Source organism: Miscanthus floridulus, chromosome 1 (genome assembly GCF_019320115.1).
Source record: "Miscanthus floridulus cultivar M001 chromosome 1, ASM1932011v1, whole genome shotgun sequence".
In the NCBI taxonomy this organism is placed as follows: Eukaryota; Viridiplantae; Streptophyta; class Magnoliopsida; order Poales; family Poaceae; genus Miscanthus; species Miscanthus floridulus.
This window is the reverse complement of record NC_089580.1, coordinates 124,574,782-124,595,072: the sequence shown is the minus strand read 5'-3', so window position 1 is coordinate 124,595,072 and position 20,291 is coordinate 124,574,782. Positions and strand designations below refer to the sequence as shown.

At 49.5% G+C, this 20,291-nt stretch overlaps 3 protein-coding genes across 3 annotated transcripts; 2 read left to right on the top strand and 1 right to left on the bottom strand.

Annotated features, from left to right (window-relative positions):
• Positions 1 to 403: 403 nt before the first annotated feature.
• On the top strand, positions 404 to 1,459 carry LOC136540310 (protein BRANCHLESS TRICHOME-like). The gene has a single exon (XM_066532313.1). It carries the CDS (start codon positions 553 to 555, stop codon positions 1,315 to 1,317), a length of 765 nt encoding a protein of 254 aa, XP_066388410.1. The 5' UTR covers positions 404 to 552; the 3' UTR covers positions 1,318 to 1,459.
• Positions 1,460 to 1,516: 57 nt separating this feature from the next.
• LOC136540290 (serine/threonine-protein kinase D6PK-like) lies at positions 1,517 to 4,999 on the bottom strand. Its single transcript, XM_066532293.1, has 2 exons — positions 3,746 to 4,999; positions 1,517 to 2,650 (listed from the first exon to the last, which is right to left on the bottom strand). The coding sequence occupies exons 1-2, from the start codon at positions 4,801 to 4,803 to the stop codon at positions 1,741 to 1,743; spliced, it is 1,968 nt and encodes a 655-aa protein (XP_066388390.1). The 5' UTR covers positions 4,804 to 4,999; the 3' UTR covers positions 1,517 to 1,740.
• A 1,275-nt stretch (positions 5,000 to 6,274) lies between these two features.
• Positions 6,275 to 7,816, top strand: LOC136540300 (uncharacterized). Its single transcript, XM_066532305.1, has 2 exons — positions 6,275 to 7,288; positions 7,357 to 7,816. Exons 1-2 carry the CDS (start codon positions 6,328 to 6,330, stop codon positions 7,398 to 7,400), a joined length of 1,005 nt encoding a protein of 334 aa, XP_066388402.1. The 5' UTR covers positions 6,275 to 6,327; the 3' UTR covers positions 7,401 to 7,816.
• Positions 7,817 to 20,291: the final 12,475 nt, after the last annotated feature.

Here is a 20,291-nt window from a genome sequence, read left to right as displayed (position 1 = left end):
ATCCTAGAACGTAAACAATGACGAGGAACGAGAGAGAGAGAGAGGGGTGTGCGGATGTGAGACGTCACCGACCGTCGGATGGCTTGGCGGAGGAGCTGGAGCCGTCCATGGCGATGTCGGTGTTGCTGTGGAGTCTGATGGTGCGGTCTAGCAGTGGCGCGGTGTCCCGACGGTGAAGTCTAGTGACATAGTCCGGTGGCGGCGAGGCAATGGAGCTTCCCGTCACTGGCCGCGTACCCTCTAGATCAGATTAGGGTTCTGTCGGTGGGACGACTATGGCTACTCATGGTGAACCTCGTGAAGATAGGATCCACCAACCATGTAGGTTTAGACGTCCCTAATTAAGACGCGAGGTAAGGTCCAACTCACCCGTTGAGCCGACCCGAAGAGATCACCACTAACAGGTTGCGAGTGGAGGCCAATCATGGCGCCGGCTCTCCACCTTGGAAGCTTTATCACAACCCCCACTACGCCCCGTACTACACCCCCCATCTCTCATCCTGCTGCTCGCCCTCTTCTTGTCAAGCCCGCCGTAGGGATCCCGAGCCCCCTATGATCGTTGCGCCCGGCGACGACGACGAGGAGGTGGAAGAGCTCGACGACCAAGGGTACGGCTACGGCGCCATGTCGTCGGAGCTGGAGCTCTGCGTGGCGCGCATCAGGGACCTGAGGGCCGAGCTGGAGTTCGAGCGGCGCATGCGGCGCAAGGCGGAGGCGCTGAGCGAGGCGCTGGCGGCGGAGCTGGCCGACGAGCGGCGGCGGGGCGAGGCCGCGGAGGCCGAGTGCCGGGCGCTGCGGGAGGAGGCCGGCGCCGCGCGCGCGGACGCGGAGCGCGCGCTGGTGGGCCTCGAGGAGGAGCGGCGGATGCTGCGCGTCGCGGAGCTCTGGCGCGAGGAGCGGGTGCAGATGAAGCTCGCCGACGCCAGGGCGGCCGTGGAGGAGAAGCTGCGGGAGATCGACGACGCCGTGGCCCAGCTCCACGCTACTACCACCGCCGCCGCCAGCGACATCAACAAGAGCAGCAGCCCCAACGGCAGCAAGTCGACGAGTCAGCACGGGCAACAGAGCCCGAGCCGGAGTCAACCGCACCGGCGAGAGCCCGGCGGCGGCGGCGAGAACCCGCACATCCGGAGGGGGATCAAGGGGTTCGTGGAGTTCCCCAAGGCCGTGCGCCTGCGCGGCCCGCGCGAGGAGAGGGTGGATCTCGTGTCCAACCTCGAGTGCCAGCGGGCGCAGCTGCGCGTGCTCATGCGGCACCGGAGCCCCGCCGCCGCCGGCATGGGCCTCATCGGCGCACCAGAGAACCTGGTCGTGTAGTGCAGCACGTATACTAACGTATGTTTACGAGGTGGTAGTGGGGCATGGGGCTCTGTATTTTCCTCTGTTCAACACTTCATATTATGGGGCATTCACATTTTGATACAGTACAGGATACCTGGTGTATTTCGCTGCTGATCATGTAGTAATCTGCTAGTAATACAACTTTTAATGGCAACAGGCATGATGAAAATAGTTTTTTTTGGACTGCTCAAACTTCATGGCTTACTCTTTGACTAACTACTAGTGTCTAGTGACATGGTATTAGTCTCAACTCTCAACAAGCAACAGAGTGAGACACTGCAACACACTTAGAACTGGAGCCAGTCAGACATGTCACTGGCCAAACGCTAACACTCCAGTATGGAACTACACCTACAACTGGAATCGCAACGAGTATCGTCAATCAACTAATCAGACTAGCTAAAAGAACTCGAAGTCTAGGAACTTCCCTCCGGACTCCGCACCGGCGGCAGCTCCTGCCATCCTCTTGCTGCTGCTGTTGATCTCCACCCTCTCCACCGGCGCCGGTGCCGGCGCTGGCTTTGCCGGTGCAGGCAGTGCTACCGCGGCGGGCTCGACGGCCCTGGGCACGCCGGGGGGAGTGGTGCACCGGATAAGCGCCCAGTTGACGCCCTCGAAGAAGGGGTGCTGCTTTATCTCCGCTGCGCCCCTCTTCACGCCCAGCCGGCTCTGGGGCTCCTTGGCCAGCAGGCCCTTGATCAGGTCCCTGCTCGCGTTGCTCGTGCCGGGGCAGTCCGGGAACTTGAGCTGCTGCCCGACGACGTTGAACAGCGTGGCGCGGTTCGTCTGCCCCTTGAACGGCGTCTTGCCGTACATGAGCTCGTGCAGGAAGATGCCGAAGGTCCACCAGTCCACCGCGCTGCCATGGCCCTCGCCCTTGATGATCTCCGGGGCCAGGTACTCGTGCGTCCCCACGAACGACATGGACCGCGCCCCGGTCGGCTCCACGACGAGCTCGGGCAGGCCGGTGGGAGCCTGCTGCTGCCTGGGCTCGGCGCCCTTGGATTTCTTGGCGGTGCTGTTGCTGCTGCCGCTGCTCTTCTTGCTCCTCTGGCCGAAGAGCTTGGGCATGAAGCATGTGGGCTGGATGCAGGTAGGCTGGGCGCAGGCCTGCGCGTTCCTGGGGTCGGAGTTCAGGGAAGATCTCACCAGCGTCGGCGAGACCGCGCAACGAAGGGAGAGGTCGAAGTCGGAGAGCATGATGTGGCCATCTTCTCTCACGAGGACGTTCTCCGGCTTCAGGTCTCTGTAGACCACGCCAAGCATGTGCAGGTACTCCAGCGCAAGGAGCACTTCTGCGGCGTAAAACCTGGCAAAAATTGGAAAGGAGCATACGCATCAAAACAGTGCGATACTACATATTTCGTGCGATCAAACTTTATCTGGCAGAACATTAGGTTCCCTGAATCTGAATGACTACATTTGTAATCTGTTTATTCAGAGTTTCAGACTCTTGTCAATGAATGGTTGTCTGAAACTTGCATGTTGTTGTATGCATTCACGAATAGTGCAAGAAGCAATGATGGAAATGCGCAAATGTGACATTAAACATTGTTCTTATGCTAATATAGGAATCATGTTCTACAGCATGAGACATGCATTAAACATTGCGTCTATGCTAATTTAGGCATCAATTTGTTAAGCGTGATAGAAACAGTGAGGAAAGCAAAGAAGATAGCATCACTTTAACTAGCACTCCTTTTAAAAGTAGTAAATAAAAAAACAACTTTAACTAGCAGTCTATGAGTAGCATGATTTTTTATTTTTGAAAAAATCACTAGCACGACCTAGGCCTCGTTTAGTTGCATGAATCGGCGCCGCCAAATTTACTGCAGCGGTACTGTTGTGTTTTATTTGTATTTGGTAATAATTATTCAATCGTTGACTAATTAGACTCAAAACGTTCGTCTCGCAAAGTACAACCAAACTGTGCAATTAGTTTTTGATTTCGTCAACATTTAGTACTCCATGCATGTACCACAAGTTTAATGTGACAGAAAATCTTCTTTTTGCATAGTGCCAAAGTTTAGATTTTGGGTGAACTAAACACCCCCTAGGAATGAAACCACCAGACACATCAGTAGCTTAGTGTTCTATACGTACTCCTGTAGTCATTTCAGAGTATATGGGTATGGGATTTGGGAGAGATGCTAAAAAATGGGAAGACCGTTTTTTTTATAGAAACAAAATTGTTTCAAAATCCAGAGAACAATTAAGCAAAAAAATTAACCCACAGCCACAAGACCGCAAGCCTGCAACTACAACTGAAAGCAAAAAATCGCAGTGCAACAATGGATGCCTGTGTCTCTGACGATTGACTCACGTCAACACACATAATTGTTTGCAATTCCAAAACAACATTACCGGTGTGAAGCAAAGAATCAAACAGGGCTTGGATGAGTACCTTGCCGCGTGCTCTGGGAAGTGCTTGCCGGGCTGTCGCTGCCGGAGCGCGTGGAGGTCGCCGCCGGGGCAGAACTCCATGACAAGGCAGGCGAAGCGGTCGGTCTCAAAGTGCGCGTACAGAGTGGGCAGGAACGGGTGGTCCAGCAGCTGGAGGATCTCCCGCTCCGTCTGCGCGCGACTCAGCTTCCGCCGGCTCTCCAGCGACGCCTTGTCCATGACCTTCATCGCGAACCAGCAGGGCCTCGCCACGCCGCCGTTGCCGGCGCCCCCGCCGCTGAGCTCGGACAGGTACACCGTCCCGATGTCGCCGCACCCGAGCCTCCGCAGCAGGCGGAAGCTGCCCATCGCGAGGGGCCCGTCGCGCGCGCGCGCCGCGAGGATGGCCTTCCACCTGGGGTCGCCGCCCTTGTGCGGCTTCCCCGCGCTGCCGCCGGCGCCGGCGACGGAGCTGGTGCCGTTGCTCCAGCCGCTCCCGTCGCTGGCGGCGCTGCTGCTGACGCTGGTCTTGGCGCTCCGGCTGCTTGTGACGGTGCAGCTGGGCGCGAGGCTGGTCACCGTGGCCGCGCCGCCGGAGCTGTCGATGCTGCTGTGCGGGCTCGCCGCGCCGCTCGGCGGCGGGGACGCGTCCCACGAGATGACTGGCTTCGGGACCGGCTTCTCCCGGCCGTCGACAGCGACGAGTACGGTGTCCATCTCGTCCACCGGCTCCGGCGGGTGGCTCGCCCCGGAGAAGGAGCTCCTCGGCGGCGCGTCTCCGTCCGCCTCGTCGTCGCTGGACGCAATGCTGATCCTGACCTTGTCGAACTCGAAAGCAAGAACCTTCTCCGCCGTCACCTTGCCGTCTCCGTTCCTTGCCCCGCCGCCGCCGCCGACGGCGACGCCGCCCATCTGGAGCTCGAACACCTCGGGGATGAACCGGAACTGGAAGTCCTGGTACTCAGGATCGGATCCCGGATCCAGGGGCGCCTCCAGCACCTGGGTGCGGAAGCGCGTGTGCGTTCCCGTCCCTCCTAGTCCTAGGCGATGTTTAGCGTGCTGTGAGCGCGACGGCTGCATTGCTGCGTGGACGGCTTCTTGAGGGTGTGATGTAACGGACAAAAGAGGTTGGGGAAGTGACAGGAGGTGCAGTGGTGGAGAGGGAAAGGACAGGGCAGTCAGTTCGTAGCAGGGGAGAGAGAGAACGCGTGTTCTCCGGGATGGTGGCCGTCGGGGTCTGGGCCGAGGAGGAAGACACTGCGGCAGCCGGCAGCCGGCAGCAACGGCAGAGTGGCAGAGCAGAGAAGTACTAGCGCTGTCCCTCGCTAGGCTGCGCCGCGGCGTCTTCCGCTGCTAAGATTTCGCCTGTTTGATTTGCGTAACGTTATATTACCGTTAGACTAGTAGCGGGCTTGGTTTCGTTTGGTGGACCGCGCTTTTCGCAATCAATCTGTAGGCCCGCGTGCTGGTTTCAAAGAAAATTTCGTGTCCGCTGCGACACATCGAAGGTCCTTGTTTGTTCACAGCTATACGCATCAAATTTAGATTAAAAAAAATTCGGATCTCAATTATCGTATTCAAGGGCCCTACGCAAAAGAGCACGGCTATACGTAGGACATACTTCGGGAACAACCCATTGCTGCTACTGTTTCGAAAGCATTCGTACCCACTAGGTGGTTTAGTGGTTGTTCATTTAGGTCTATGAACTTTGTCTACGATCTTAGCAAAGGTCACATAGGACTCTGCTGCCTACGTGGCCACTGATGTGGTGCTACATACTCTTTTTTATTTTATAAACTGGCTGAAAACTTTGAAAAATGGTATAAAATCATAGAAAAATAAAAAAAGGGAAAATCTAGTTTTGTTAAACTCCACACATGAGTAGAGCAATGCAATAGATATATAATATGGCATGCTTTAGCTTAAAGTTTTTGGTGTTGCTGTAGATCTATGTGTTCCTGTGTTTAATTCATAACTTCAGCTCCTGTACTTCAATTTTGGTGAAAATTTTATGGTAGACTACTCACTGTATGCTTGAGCTATGGTATAAAATTTCAACTTCAATGAAGCATTATGGCTTAGTTACTGATTTACCTAGGTTGATGCCTGTTTAATAATAGTTATCTATATTCCTCGCGTCGTATGCAAACAGCACATTGCACATTTGCACATATGGTCATTATAATTTGAACGTGTATTCGGATTTTTCGACGGCGTCCTAGGCTCTGGCAAGATTAATTATTCATGACTATTATATCCTGGTTTGTGGTCTCTAGGAGCAAAGCTCAACGGCAAAGCCACGGTTTATCCAAAAATTGTGAGTTGTGACTGTTTTTTTAGAGTTTGAGTTGTGACTGTTTTGTTCGTCCACGTCACAAGACAAGATGAAGCCGCGTGGGAAAATTAATAAAATCAAAAGAAAGGTAAAGGCAGAACGTCGGTAAAGAAAAGCAAATGATGCTTCCCAGCTCTTCTTCTTCCGAAGGAAGCAACGAATCGATCTGTTAAGTGTTGCTTACCACCCCAAGGCTAGCCGGCGTGTGTTGCTCAATTCTTGCCACTCTCACTTTCCAGCTTGCATCGTGCTCGCGCAGGGGCAAGGCAATGGCACCGCCGCGTCGCTACCTGGCTGCGTTGCTCGCCCTGCTATGCGCGTGCACCACCACGGCGCCGCCGGCCTCCGTGGCGGCCGCGAACGTGCCGATCACTACGTGCCGGTCGTTCTGCGGCAACATCACGGTGGACTACCCGTTCGCGCTGCACCCCGGGTGCGGCCACGCGGGGCTGCGCGACCTCCTCTTCTGCATCAACGGCGCGCTGATGCTCCACCTCCCCTCGGGCTCCTACCGCGTCCTCGACGTGGACTACGCCTACCGGGGCCTCACCCTGCACGACCCGGCCATGTCCGACTGCCGCGCGCTCGACCTCACCCCGGCGGGGCGGGGCAACGGCTTCGTCCTCGAGCCGTGGCGGGAGCCGTACCTGTCGCCGGACCCGGACAACGTGTTCCTCCTCCTCGGCTGCCGCGCCACCTCGCCGCTCTTCCAGGGCTTCCCCGACCGCCACCTCCCCTGCCGGAACGTGTCCGGGATGGGGTGCGGCGACTACCTCGGCTGCGCCGCCTGGGACGACTACTACGCCGGCGGCGGGCGGCGCCCGTCGGGCGACGCCGCGTATGGCACTGGCACGGCCGCGGGGCAGCCGCCCGAGTGCTGCGCGGTGCCCTGGGCCGCCATCCGGGCGGTGAACGTGAGCCGGCTCGAGTGCGAGGGGTACAGCAGCGCGTACAGCCTCGCGCCCGTGCGCGCCGAGGGCGGCGCCGCGGGGTGGGCGTACGGGATCCGGGTGTCGTGGACGCTGCCCGAGTCCAACCGCGGCTTCTGCGGCGCGTGCCGCGCCACGGGCGGGGCGTGCGGCCATGACATGGAGAGCCATGCCGACCTGTGCCTCTGCGGGGACTGGAACTCCACCTCCAACTGCGACTCCTCGGCCGACGCAGCACGGTCGGACGCCGCCGACACGCCGCGCGCTGTCGCCGCGCTTCGCTGGGCCATCCTCGCCTCAGGTAACACAAAACGTTAGTCAGATTTTGACGCTCCTCGTCATTCGTCTGACTGTTCACTTGTGGTGCAGGATTGACGTCACTATGGTACTACGCGTCGAGATCAAATCTGTGATGGACGGTGGATTCATGCTTTGATCGACAACCGACAGCTACCAGCCCTTCAAGCAACCGTGCACACCACCTGGAGAAAGACCATGTGTTTCAGGAGCTTGAAACAACTGAATTTCAGAACCCACGATCATTATCACCACATGGTTGAAATTAATAACGCGTAATTGCTGCATACTGGTCTATGTTTAGAATCACTCGTAATGGACAAAAGTGCAGATAGGATCATGTTTGTTGTATAGCACGGACATTTTCCCCCCTGTGGCTGTGTCCTGTTATGTACACCGGACTCGCTCCTCAAGTCTCATGTGATGTGAGTTCTGTCGCACATTAGCAGCGGCCCGGTGATGTCCGATGGTTGTACGGGCCAGCTGGTCGTATACTGTTCGGCTAAACAACATGAAGCCCAGATGATTAGGATGGCTTTATGGTTGATGGATATGTGGTTAAACATAACGTCCGAACTGTTTATTAAAACTTGTGTTTTCATTAATAACAAATAAAGCTAATTCATTTATCGAAAATTTGGACAAGTTGCATACACGATGTCAACGTGTGTGTTGGTTTATGTACAAAATATACAACTAAACAAAAAGAAACATGTCTAATGAAAACATGTTTGACAAAAAAAAACAAATTAAGTAACACAAAGGCAATTACGAGCAGGGGCGGATCCAGCAGTGGGGCCGGGGGGGGGGGGCTCAAGCCCCCCCTACCCCAAACCGAAGCAGTACAAATTACTGTAGAGCCCCTATAAATTTTTAGGCAAAGTTCTATAGTGTAGGAGGGACTGAGACTTAAGATCGAGCAGCAGTGTTGTTCAGTCCTCCCTAAAATATTTTCTGGATCCGCCGCTGATTACGAGCTAATCAAAACTCTATGTTACGACTCCTAACAAGAACGGAAATGCTCGAGAATGCGCGTGCTCTATTCATTTGCATGCCTGAAAGGTTCTAACGGCTAGAGGGAGGTGAATTAGTCTATTTAAAATTTCTATAACAACAGTTAAGCCAAGTGGTTAGACAATTATAAAGCGAAACGAGTGTTGCGCTAGCCTACTAAAAAATCCAAGCCTCCTATTCACAATTCTAGTTGTTATGATCTTTAATTCACACAAGAGGCTAAGTCACTACTGTCTAAGCTAGTGAGCTCTCAAAGACTAACTAAAGAGCCTCACTAACTACTAGACAAGACACAAGCTAGCTCTCAAAATTAGTCAAACTAAAGAGCTTAGCTACACTAGTAAAGTAAATACAAGAGAGGTAGTGATATTTATACTGCCATGGCAAGAGATGATCACAATCACAATGAATACCAATGAAATTCTCGGAGACAAGATGACACAATGATTTTTCACCGAGGTTCACTTGCTTGCTGGCAAGCTAGTCCCCGTTGTGGTGATTCACTCACTTGGAGGTTCACGTGCTAATAGGCATCACACGCCTAATCCGCAATTAGGTGCCACACAACCAACACAAGATGAGGATCCATAAGCCACGAGCAATCCACTAGAGTACCTTTTGGCTCTCCGCCGGAGAAAGATCAAGAAACCCTCACAATCACCACGATCGGAGCCGGAGACAAGCACCACCCTCCGCTCGACGATCCTCGCTGCACCAAGCTGTCTAGGTGGCAGCAACCACCAAGAGAAATAAGCGAAATCCGCAGCGAAACACAATCACCAAGTGCCTCTAAATGCAATCACTCAAGCAATGCACTTGGATTCACTCACAATCTCACAAAGACGATGAATCAATGATGGAGATGAGTGTGAGGGCTTTGGCTTAGCTCACTAGGTTGCTATTTCAATAAAAATGACCAAGACAGTGAGCTAGAGTCGGCCATGGGGCTTAAATAGGAGCCCCCCCATGAAATAGAGCTGTTGGGCACCACGGGCAACTCACTGCGGGGCGACTGGACATGCTGGTCAGAGGTGACTGGACGCACGACCCCAGCGTCCGGTCGCCCAATGAGCGCCACATGGCCCCTACTTCAATTGTGCACCGCGGATCTCCAACGGTCAAACACGTCGCGCCAAACACTTAAGTCATGAACGGACGTAGTCGAGCAGGACCGGACGTGCCAGTGCCAACCCTGCCCGCCCGCGCGCCCGCACCACTAAGCGCTCATCGGATGCACCGTTCACTTCACCTGACGCCTCACCAACCAGAGTCAGGTCGAATCTAGAGAGGGTCCAGAGCGCCACTTTCATGATCGGACGCGTTCGCTAGACCCTGATCGGATGTAGGCCAGCGTCTGGTCCTCACAAGCCACGCGCACAGCCTTGCGTCAGCGTACGTCAGCCGTGACCTGACATAGGCCCTGCGTGTCTGGTCACGCTGTTGCTCAGAGGCCGGTCGCGAAGACCGAGGCCGCGCGCCTCTATGGCACTGACCGGACGCACCCAACGCAGAGTCCGGTCAGTGAAAAGCAGCACCTCCTCTTCACCAACTTCGCCACCCTTGATCAAATGTGGTAACCACCAAGTGTATCACCTTGTACACGTGTGTCAGTATATTTTCACAAACATTTTCAAGGATGTGTGCACTCACTAGAATCTAAATGCATATGCAATGAGTTAGAACATCTAGTGGCACTTTGATAACCGCATTTCGATACGAGTTTCACCCCTCTTAATAGTACGTCTATCTATCCTAAATGTTATCACACCCACTAGGTGTCTTGATCACCAAAAACAAAGAGCTCCTATGGATATCACATTTGCCTTGAGCTTTTTATTTTTCTCTTGCTTCTTTTCCAGGCCTGAGCATTTGATTACCATGGCCATCACTACCTTCATGATGATCATCATTTGCTCCACCACTTGGAATGTGCTACCCTATCTCATGATCACTTAGAGCAAAGGGTTAGCACTTAGGGTTTCATCAATTCACCAAAATCAAACTAGGGCTTTCAATCTTCCAATTTTTGGTAATTGATGACAACCTCCACAAAAATATGAAATAAATTCAAATTTGAATCCATATTGCTTGCCCAAGCATTTTTACCATGTGTAAAGGATTTGGACAAGTTTCATGAACCTGAATTGGTAGCATTTGCTTCCCCTACATATGTGCTAAGAGTTTGGATTTAAAGCTTGCACATATGCTAAGGTGTAAGAGATGGACCTTTGAAGCGTGATACCAATCGAAGTGCACCAAATATACCATCCTTAGCACCATGGTTAGTTAGATACCACTTGGAATTACTTGCAAAACACAAACACTAGATACCTTATGAGATCAACATTATATGTAAGGCTCTAGTACCACTTGAAAACCAAACAAGTAAGCAAGGTATATCTAACTATCATCCTATGCATGCTAGTTTTTCATTTCATCAATCAAACCTACAACTAACATACACCATACAAGCATATATATCAAATTTAAACTTGACAAATGCAAGCAAGCATATGTAAATGCACATTCAAATGCATCAATTAAGTCCATGAGCTTGCACCCCCTACTTGTGTGCTCAAATTTTAATTGACCCCCTTACTTTCAAATTTCTCCCCCTATGTCAAAGTTCTTTCATATTTCTCCCCCTATGTCAAAGTTCTCCCTCTTTGTCATATTTTATTTATCTTTGTGCATTACTTATCCCCCTTTGTCATCAATAACCACAAAGGTTTAATTTTAGATAGGTTAAGATTATCAATATCAATCAATGGGGTGAAGATCATTTTACCAAATTTGGTTCAATCTAGAATACTTGCCAAAGATATTTAACTCGGTTTGATCAAAGGACAAACTTCTTCATACCTCATTACAAGGGTTACCTTGATCATATTGAGTTAAACACTTATAGCTCATTTTCTAGATCAAACACTAGGTTCACAAGCCCACAAACATGTCATATGCTACCACTAGATCAAGTCAAGCATAGAAGCAATAGTGGTAGCATACAAGTATCAAATTCATTTGTTTTTCATGAATGAGCCTTTTGAATGTGAGGAATGACTAGATGCACTAAACATGTTCTTAGCAAAATATGTATGTATGCCAATCAACTTTTACCTTGGTTGCTCAAAGAAGAGGCATGTTATATAAGTGGGGGGTGCATCAACACATATTTGAGAAATCCAATATGTTCAAGTCATTCCTTAGCTTGCAAAACCTCTTCTCATCTAGTGGCTTGGTGAATATGTCAGCAAGTTGATCTTCGGTGCCCATACTCTCAATGCAAATGTCCTCTTTTGTTGATGATCTCTAATGAAATAGTGGCGGACATCAATGTGTTTTGTTCTTGCATGTTGAACCAGATTGTTGGTTAGCTTGATTGCACTCTCATTGTCACATAGCAATGGCACTTTCTTGAACTTGATTCTAAAGTCATTCAAGGTGGCCTTCATCCAAAGAATTTGAACACAACAACTACCGGTGGATATGTTTTCTGCTTCGGTGATTAATAATGCAATACTATTTTGCTTCTTTGATGGCCATGAAACAAGTGATCTTTCCAATAATTAACAAGTGCCCGATGTGCTCTTTCTTTCAACCTTGTATCCCGCATAATCAGAATCCAAATATCCAACTAACTCAAACTTTGCTCCTTTAGGATACCACAAACCAACATTTTGTGTATGCTTCAAGTACCTCAATATTCTCTTTGTATCCTTCAAATGACTTTCTCTTGGTGAGGCTTGAAATCTTACCCACATGCACACACTAAACATGACATCTGGTCTTGATGCGGTCACATAGAGTAGGCTTCTAATCATAGACCGATACAACTTTTGATCCACCATGTTGGCACTTGCATCACCATCCAAATTGCCATTTGTTCCCATTGGTGTGCTAATAGCTTTGCTCTCATTCATACCAAACTTCTTGAGTATATCTTTGATGTACTTGCCTTGACTCACAAATATATAATTCTTCAATTGCTTGATTTGAATACCAAGGAAGTAACTCAACTCTCCAATCATGGACATTTTAAACTCATTAGCCATCATTTTTCCAAACTCTTCATAAAAGTTTTGATTGGTTGATCCAAATATGATGTCATCCACATAGATTGGCAACAAAAACAAGTCATTTCTAATCTTCTTGGTAAAAAGTGTGGTGTCAACCTTTCTCATGATGAACCCTTTAGAGAGTAGGAAGTCCCTCAACCTCTCATACCATGCTCTAGATGCTTGCTTCAGACCATACAATGCCTTATTTAGCTTGTATATATGGTTGGGTTTTTTTTGTCATCTTCAAAACTAGGAGGTTGCTCAACATATACTTCTTTATTGATGTAGGCATTGAGAAATGCACTCTTGATATCCATTTGATAGAGCTTGATGTTGTGGGCATAAGCATAGGCTAACAAGATCCTAATTGCTTCCAATCTTGCAACCGAAACATTTCCAAAGTCAAGACCCTTCACTTGAGTGTAACCTTGTGCTACCAATATTGCTTTGTTCCTTACAACTATCCTATCTTGATCTTGCTTGTTTCTAAAGACCCATTTGGTTCCAATCACATTGTGGTTCTTTGGTCTCTCCACTAATTCCCATACTTGATTTCTTATAAAGTTGTTCAATTCTCTATGCATTGCATTCACCCAATCCACATCCATCAATGCTTCTTCTATCTTCTTTGGTTCAATGGACGACACAAATAAAAAGTGCTCACAAAATAATGCCAATCTTGATCTTGTTTGCACACCTCTAGAAATATCTCCAATTATAGTGTCCAATGGATGATCTCTTGCAATATGAGTTGGTTGAAGTATTGGAACTTGATTGCTTGCACTTGCTTGCTCATTTGATTGATTTGCATGAGATGATGAACTAGCCACTTGATCTTCCACATTATCATGAGAGCCACTAGTACTTGTTTGATTAGTGTCAACTTGCACATTTGAGTTAGAGAGCACTTGCACTTGATCATCTTTGTCATCTATCACTTGTTTAGACCTCAATTCACCAACATCCATGTTCTTCATGGCATTTAAAAGTTGGATGCCTATAACACCTTCCATGTTCTCATTCTCATCTTGAGAACCCTTGATTTCATTAAATTCGACATCATGAACTTCTTCGAGAGTGCCACTTGCCAAATTCCAAACTCTATATGCTTTGCTAGTGGTTGAGTATCCAAGCAAGAAACCTTCATCACATTTCTTGTCAAACTTGCTCAATCTAGTGTCTTTCTTCAATATATAGTATTTGCAACAAAAAACCTAAAAATATGCAATGTTGGGCGTTCTACCATTCAAGAGCTCATAAGGTGTCTTTTCCTTCAATGGATGACAATACAAGCGGTTGCTATAGTACAAGCCATATTGATAGCTTTGGCCCAAAAGGATTGACTCACATTGTACTCACTAAGCATAGACCTTGCCATATCAATAAGTATTCTATTCTTCCTTTCAACAAGGTCATTTGATTGTGGAGTATACTTGGCCGAGAATTGGTGTCTAGTTCCAAAATCATCACATAACTCATCAATTCTAGTGTTCTAAACTCACCACCATTGTAAATTCTAACTCTCTTGATGGTTGTTTCAAACTCATTGTGAATGCCCTTGCAAATGATTTGAAAGTTGCAAACACGTCACTCTTGTCCACTAGAAAGAATGCCCAAGTGTATCTAGTGTAGTCATCCACTACCACAAAGCCATATTTGTTTCCACCGATGCTAGTGTATTGTGTTGGCCCAAACAAATTCATGTGCAATAACTCAAATGCCTTGTTAGTGCTCATTATGCTCTTCTTAGGATGGGTGTTTCCAACTTGTTTGCTGGCTTGACAAGAGCTACAAAGTTTGTCCTTCTCAAATACCATATCTTTCAAGCCTCTAACTAAATCATGCTTAACCAATCTATTCAATTGTTTCATTCCAACATGACCAAGTCTTCTATGCCATAACCAACCCATACTAGACTTAGTGAACAAGCATTTTGACAATTGAGCTTCACTAGCATTGAAATCAACCAAGTATAGATTCTCATATCTAAAGCCTTTGAAGATCAAATTAGAGCCATCTAAACTTATGATCTCTACGTCATCTACTCGAAATATGCACTTAAATCCAAGATGACATAATTGAGCCATGGATAGCAAATTAAAGTTCAAGCTCTCTACTAGCAACACATTGGAAATGCTCATGTCATTAGATATCACAATCTTACCAAGCCCTTTCACCATGCATTTGCCATTGTCACCAAATGTGATACTATCATAACCATTGCTATCATTGGTGTTGATTGAGTTGAACATTCTTGCATCACCGGTCATGTATTGTGTGCACCCACTATCAAGAACCCAATGCCTTCCTCCGGCTTTATAATTGACCTACAAAAGAAGATCAATTCTTTTTAGGTATCCAAACTTGCTTGAGTTCTTAAAGGTTAGTTACTAAGCTTTTTGGCACCCAAATGGCTTTCTTCTTTGAGCCCACAATTGATGTACCAACAAACTTAGCCTTCACACCATTGGCACCCTTAGTAAGCAAATAACAAGAATCGAACTTAATTGAGGATACATTAGAATCCTTATTCTTGTTCTTGCAATAGTGCTCTATATGCCCAACTAGCTTGTATCTATTGTAAAACCGACCATTGTTCTTCACAAAACTAGTTTTATGAGGAGTAAAGGCCGTCTTGCCTTTCTTAGTGGTGTAGCCCAATCCCTCTTTGTTGAGAGAAAATCTTTGGTTACCCAAGCACTTTAGCAAGCGGGACTCGTCACCATAGGCATTGCCTAAGGCATGAGTGAGCTCATTGACCTCCTTCTTTAAGGTTGTTAACACCAAAATTTGGTAAGTTTACCCTAGACAGGAAGGAATCAGCCGTTGGTATCAAAAGCAAGAAATTGCGAACCGGCAGGGAAATGTTCTTTAATATATTTGGAGATGTATTTGGAAATGCTTGACGTCCAGAAACTCTTCGTCGGCCAGGAAATATTATTTAATACATTTTTTAAGAAGCCTCACGTACAAGACCTCTTCACTTAAAGCAACAAAGGAAATATCATTGGCAGGAAGTTGGATTTGGTAAATAACATTGCTCCAGGTGCATCACGTATTGGATGGTGGGAGGTGCTCATATACACAAAGAAAAGGAAGCTAGCCGGAATATATATTATTTAATTATTAGTCAAGCCGATCAAATCATGTGCACGATATACATGGCATGGGAAGGCATCTCCAAGCACATGGTTATCATCAGTTAGCAAAGAAGCTAAGAAGTAGAGTCCAGTTGCCATACGAGCCAAGAGCCAAATCAGTGGATTAGAAGAAAAGGCTAGAAGATTAAAAGCATGCATGCACACGTAACATTAGACTTGCATTTGCACGTACGACCAATTAGCATATTTGGCCACGTCTATTCCTATTTCGACTCAGTTGATATATATATATATATATATATATATATATATATATATATATATATATATAATCTAGAGATATTACTCCCATATGTATATCTCTAGATTTAGGGCATATATGGCCCAACAAAGTGTATGTAGATGGAGTATATCATCATACTAGACCATCTAGGGTACTATGTATGACAAGTATGTATGTATACTTAGAGTATTGGTTATATTTATTTTATATGCTACTATCATAGTATTATATAATATATTAAAAAATATGTGCTCTTTTGAATTTTTTTCACATAGTAAAGATCTGACGTATCTTAATATTAGTATGTCAACATATTCAAACTGATAAATGAGTATGTACACATACTGTTGGGTTCATAAACCCAGGTTCCCTCGTAGACCGACTTCTCAACAGAGGCTTGGCCTAGCAGGCAATGTTGCAAACAACGTGCAACTCATGGGCTGGCCCAAGTACCTAAACGACAGGCCAGAAGGACGATCCAATCACCGACCAGAAGGCCTGGCCGAGGAGGAACGATGCCCATTTCTGACTCCGGCCCACCTCTTCGACCGGAGCGCTCGCTTCGGTCTCTAGCCCGCCTTCGGACGGTCTTTCCGACCGGAAGACCTGGCCAAAGCACTACTTCTGACTCTGACCCACGTCCCTAACTAGGGATGCACCAAACCCCTGCTCACTGATCTTCTCCAACTGACGCATTCAGAGCCGACTGGGACTAACCGACCGGGGACGCTCGCTCGGTAAGGACCAGGGAACAGATGGAGAAAGTAAGGCATGGCGCACAAGTCAAACCACAATATCAGGGATCATACCCTATACACCTACAGAAACAGTACTCTACAATCTCCCTGGCATGACAGAACCCAAGCAGTGTTGTAGGCGCCGACATTTTCTCCTATATTATTGTGGGCGCCATTAACTCTCATACGGTAAGGCTCCCCCACATGCCTCTGGGCATCGATAGTATTGTGGGCGCCGGCATTTACCATACCAGGCGAACATGGTCAAACCCCTTGCATGCCTCTAGGAATCAACAGTGTGGCAAGCGCCGACGTCTGCCATACCCGAAGAAGACAACACAACCTCCCACGTGCATCTGACATCCAACAGTGTTATGGGCGCCTACCATCATCTTGTATCCGCCGGCATGGGAAGCAAGACTTAGCAACAAACATACTCCTTCCTTCTCACTTGTAAGGCCACCCCCTTCATCTATAAAAGGGGATGCACTCTCTTCCAACAGACAGATTCATTCAGATCGATCAAGTTCACTAGTACACAATAGCAGAACCACTAGGTTCAAACCACGAGCACATGCTCATACACTTAGCTCATAGCGGAGCTCCCATCGTTCTTGGCCCTTCTGACTAGAGTCCGATCGGACCTCTTGTACCCCCATCTTTCTCCTTCTCGTTTGTAACCCCACTGCAAACTTCAAGCACCAAGGCTTAGGAATAAAGTCACCGACCGACTCAAACTGGACGTAGGGCACGTTACCTGAACCAGTATAAACCCTATGTCATTGAGTGCTAGGCCACCTCCGATCACAACGTATGGCAAAACTACAAATATTTGTGTGTTGGTCACTTTCTGCACTGACAGTTGGCGCCGTCCGTGGGGAAGACGCTATACATTCAACACTTTTTGGTCATCGAATGGCCCACTTTTCCATCCACCTTCGCCATGGCGGGCTCAGGCGATACGACTCATTTTGGCTCACTAGAGCTTCCTGCACTCCCACCTATTAGGATGTGGGTTCCACCCGTCTCCAAGCCGTCCTAGGCCTTCCTCTTTGGAAGCCTGGACTTCATTGCCAACTGGCTCGGCATACTACACCTCCGCGAGGAGGCACTCATTCCAGCGCCCATCGGAGAGGCGCCCTCCATTAGCTTCGGGACGCACGACGACTTCAACGATGAGGTATCTGCGCTTTATTCTGAGCAAACTCTCTGCTCAAACCCCACTATGAGTAATATGCATACTATTATTTACTCTCTATTTACTATCTCCAGCCGATTATCCGGAGGGACTGTATTGACCGCACCACGAACACCGTACAATCGGTTCCCCTATGGCCTCGCGTCCCCCGCAGACGCGTGTGCTGGGGGCTTCAAAGGACGCTGGCGCCATCCCCTCTCACATCTGAATTCATGGGAATGACAAGATATGCTCCTACCACTTTCTATGAACTCCCTGATGATGAGGGTGAGAACGACGGCTCTACCATCGACGACGTGACACCTAGCCACCGTCTGTCCCAAGAGTACGCTATGGCAGACACTCCGGGACAACCGCCAGTGGTTGCGGAGTCTATGCAGACTCACACCCCTTTAGACCCACGTGCGGGGGCCCTCACGTTTGCGTAAGAGCACGTAGAGGAACTGCTACAACGGCGGCAGAACCAGCCGTCGCCTGCGCCGGCGCGCTCGGTGCAGCACATTGCGCCCAATGCGCATGACCCAGCGGGCGGCGCCCAAGGTCACACCCGCTAGGTCTAACATGACATCATGAATGAGGGGAACGATCCCCCACAGTTCACTCGGGCTAGCCAGAACATCGCTACTACGACAATGCTTCTGCACGGCGTTCCCGAGCCCGGCGACCCCCAGGAGCAGTTGGTCTACCAGAACCTCCGGGTGCAGGTAGAAGCCACCGCCATTCAATAGGTGGAAAGCTCCACATCACAACTCTGACACGCGCCCTCTCTCCCCACTGGGGGAGTGGGGACACGTTAGACGGATCGCTCCATCCGCTCGCCGCTACAGCCGCCAAGTGCAGCTCAGGAGGCAACGGCCGCACTGCGATCCAACCTGACGCCTACTCTACACTGACCACCAGTACATGGATGGCCCGGTCCGCACCAAGATGCTCGTAGCATCATCATCAACCGGCATGATGATGACATCCACCGGGCGGCAATGAGGGCAGGCAATGCGGGTCCTGACCAAACCATTGAGGGGAGCGGCGAAACGTGCCCTAGGCATGGTCGCTGACTAGACGACCAGAGTCCCAGCCCTGAGGGCCTAGGACCACAGGCCTTTGACTGACGTATCCGGAGAGCGCCATTCCCACAGTGCTTCCGACTGCCCACCAATATCACTAAGTACACCAGAGAGATAAACCCTGGTATTTGGCTCAAAGATTTCCGACTCGCCTGTCGAGCCGGAGGGGTGGATGATGACTATTTCATCATTCAGTATTTCCCTATCTATGTGGGGGAACATGTTTAGGCATGGCTTGAATTCCTTCCACACGACAGCATCCACGACTGGGCGGACCTCAAGAGGGTCTTCGTTAGAAATTTCCAGGGGAAGTATGTCCGCCCTAGAAACTCCTGGGACCTCAAGAGCTGCCAGCAGGAGCCCATCGAGTCCCTATGGGATTACATCTATAGGTTCTCCCAATGATGCAATTCCCTTGCTGATGTCGTCGACGCGAACATCATCGGCGCATTCCTCTCTAGGACGACCTATGAGTCCCTGATCCATAAGCTTGGCTACCTAAAGCCCTGTACCACCTGCAACCTGCTCAACATCACCAAGCGGTCTTCAATGGAGGTTGGGACAAAGGCAAGGCTAAGCGCATGGACCAAAACGAGGGCCCCTCCACACAGAGGGGAAAGAAGAACAAAAAGGATTGGCGCTGATCGAACAACACCGCATTGGTCGCCACGTCTGATTGCACGAGCAAGCAGCCCCAGCAGGGACTGCCTAACCACTTCAACAAGCTCATGGACAGCCCGTGCACTAACTATGACTACTCCATCAAACACCTCTATAAGGACTGCGAGCTCCTCAAACGTTTCCTATGACAAGCCGAAAGGAGGAGATGGCAAAGAGGCAGCAGCCAGGAAAGGAGGCGCGGCGGACAAGGACAGAGACGGCTTCCCCGACCCTGAGGAATGCATCATGATCTTCGATGGATCTGACACCATCTGGTCTAAGCGCTAGCACAAGGCGCGCTATAGGGAAGCATGCGCTGCTGAGACTGCCGTCCCCTCCTTCCTTAGCTAGTCAGAATCTCTGATCACCTTCGATCAGATGGACCATCCCTCCCACACCATGAGACCAGGATGTTACCCGCTTGTCGTCGACCCCATCATCTACAAGAAGCACCTCACTATGGTACTGATGGACGGAGGCAGCGGCCTCAACATCCTCTACGTCGACACCCTCGACACCATGCGCATCCCTCGGTCGAAACTCCGCCTGGCGGGCTCTCCCTTCCATGGGGTGATCCCGGGAGCGCAGGCATACCCGCTTGGGTAGATCGACCTACTCGGAGGTCCTCACCTTCGAAGTAGTGGACTTTCTAGGGTCCTACCGCACCATCTTGGGGTGGCCATGCTACACCAAATTCATGGCAATCCCCAACTACACCTACCTCAAGATGAAGATGCCAGGACTGAATGGCGTCATCACCGTGAGCAGCGCCTTTTCGCATGCCTTCATGTGCAACCGTGAGCATTTTGAGATCACCACCATGATCATCAACTCGTCTGAGCTTCCGTGGCTTGAGGAGTCGTCGACCCCAGTAGTCCCAGACTGCAACAAA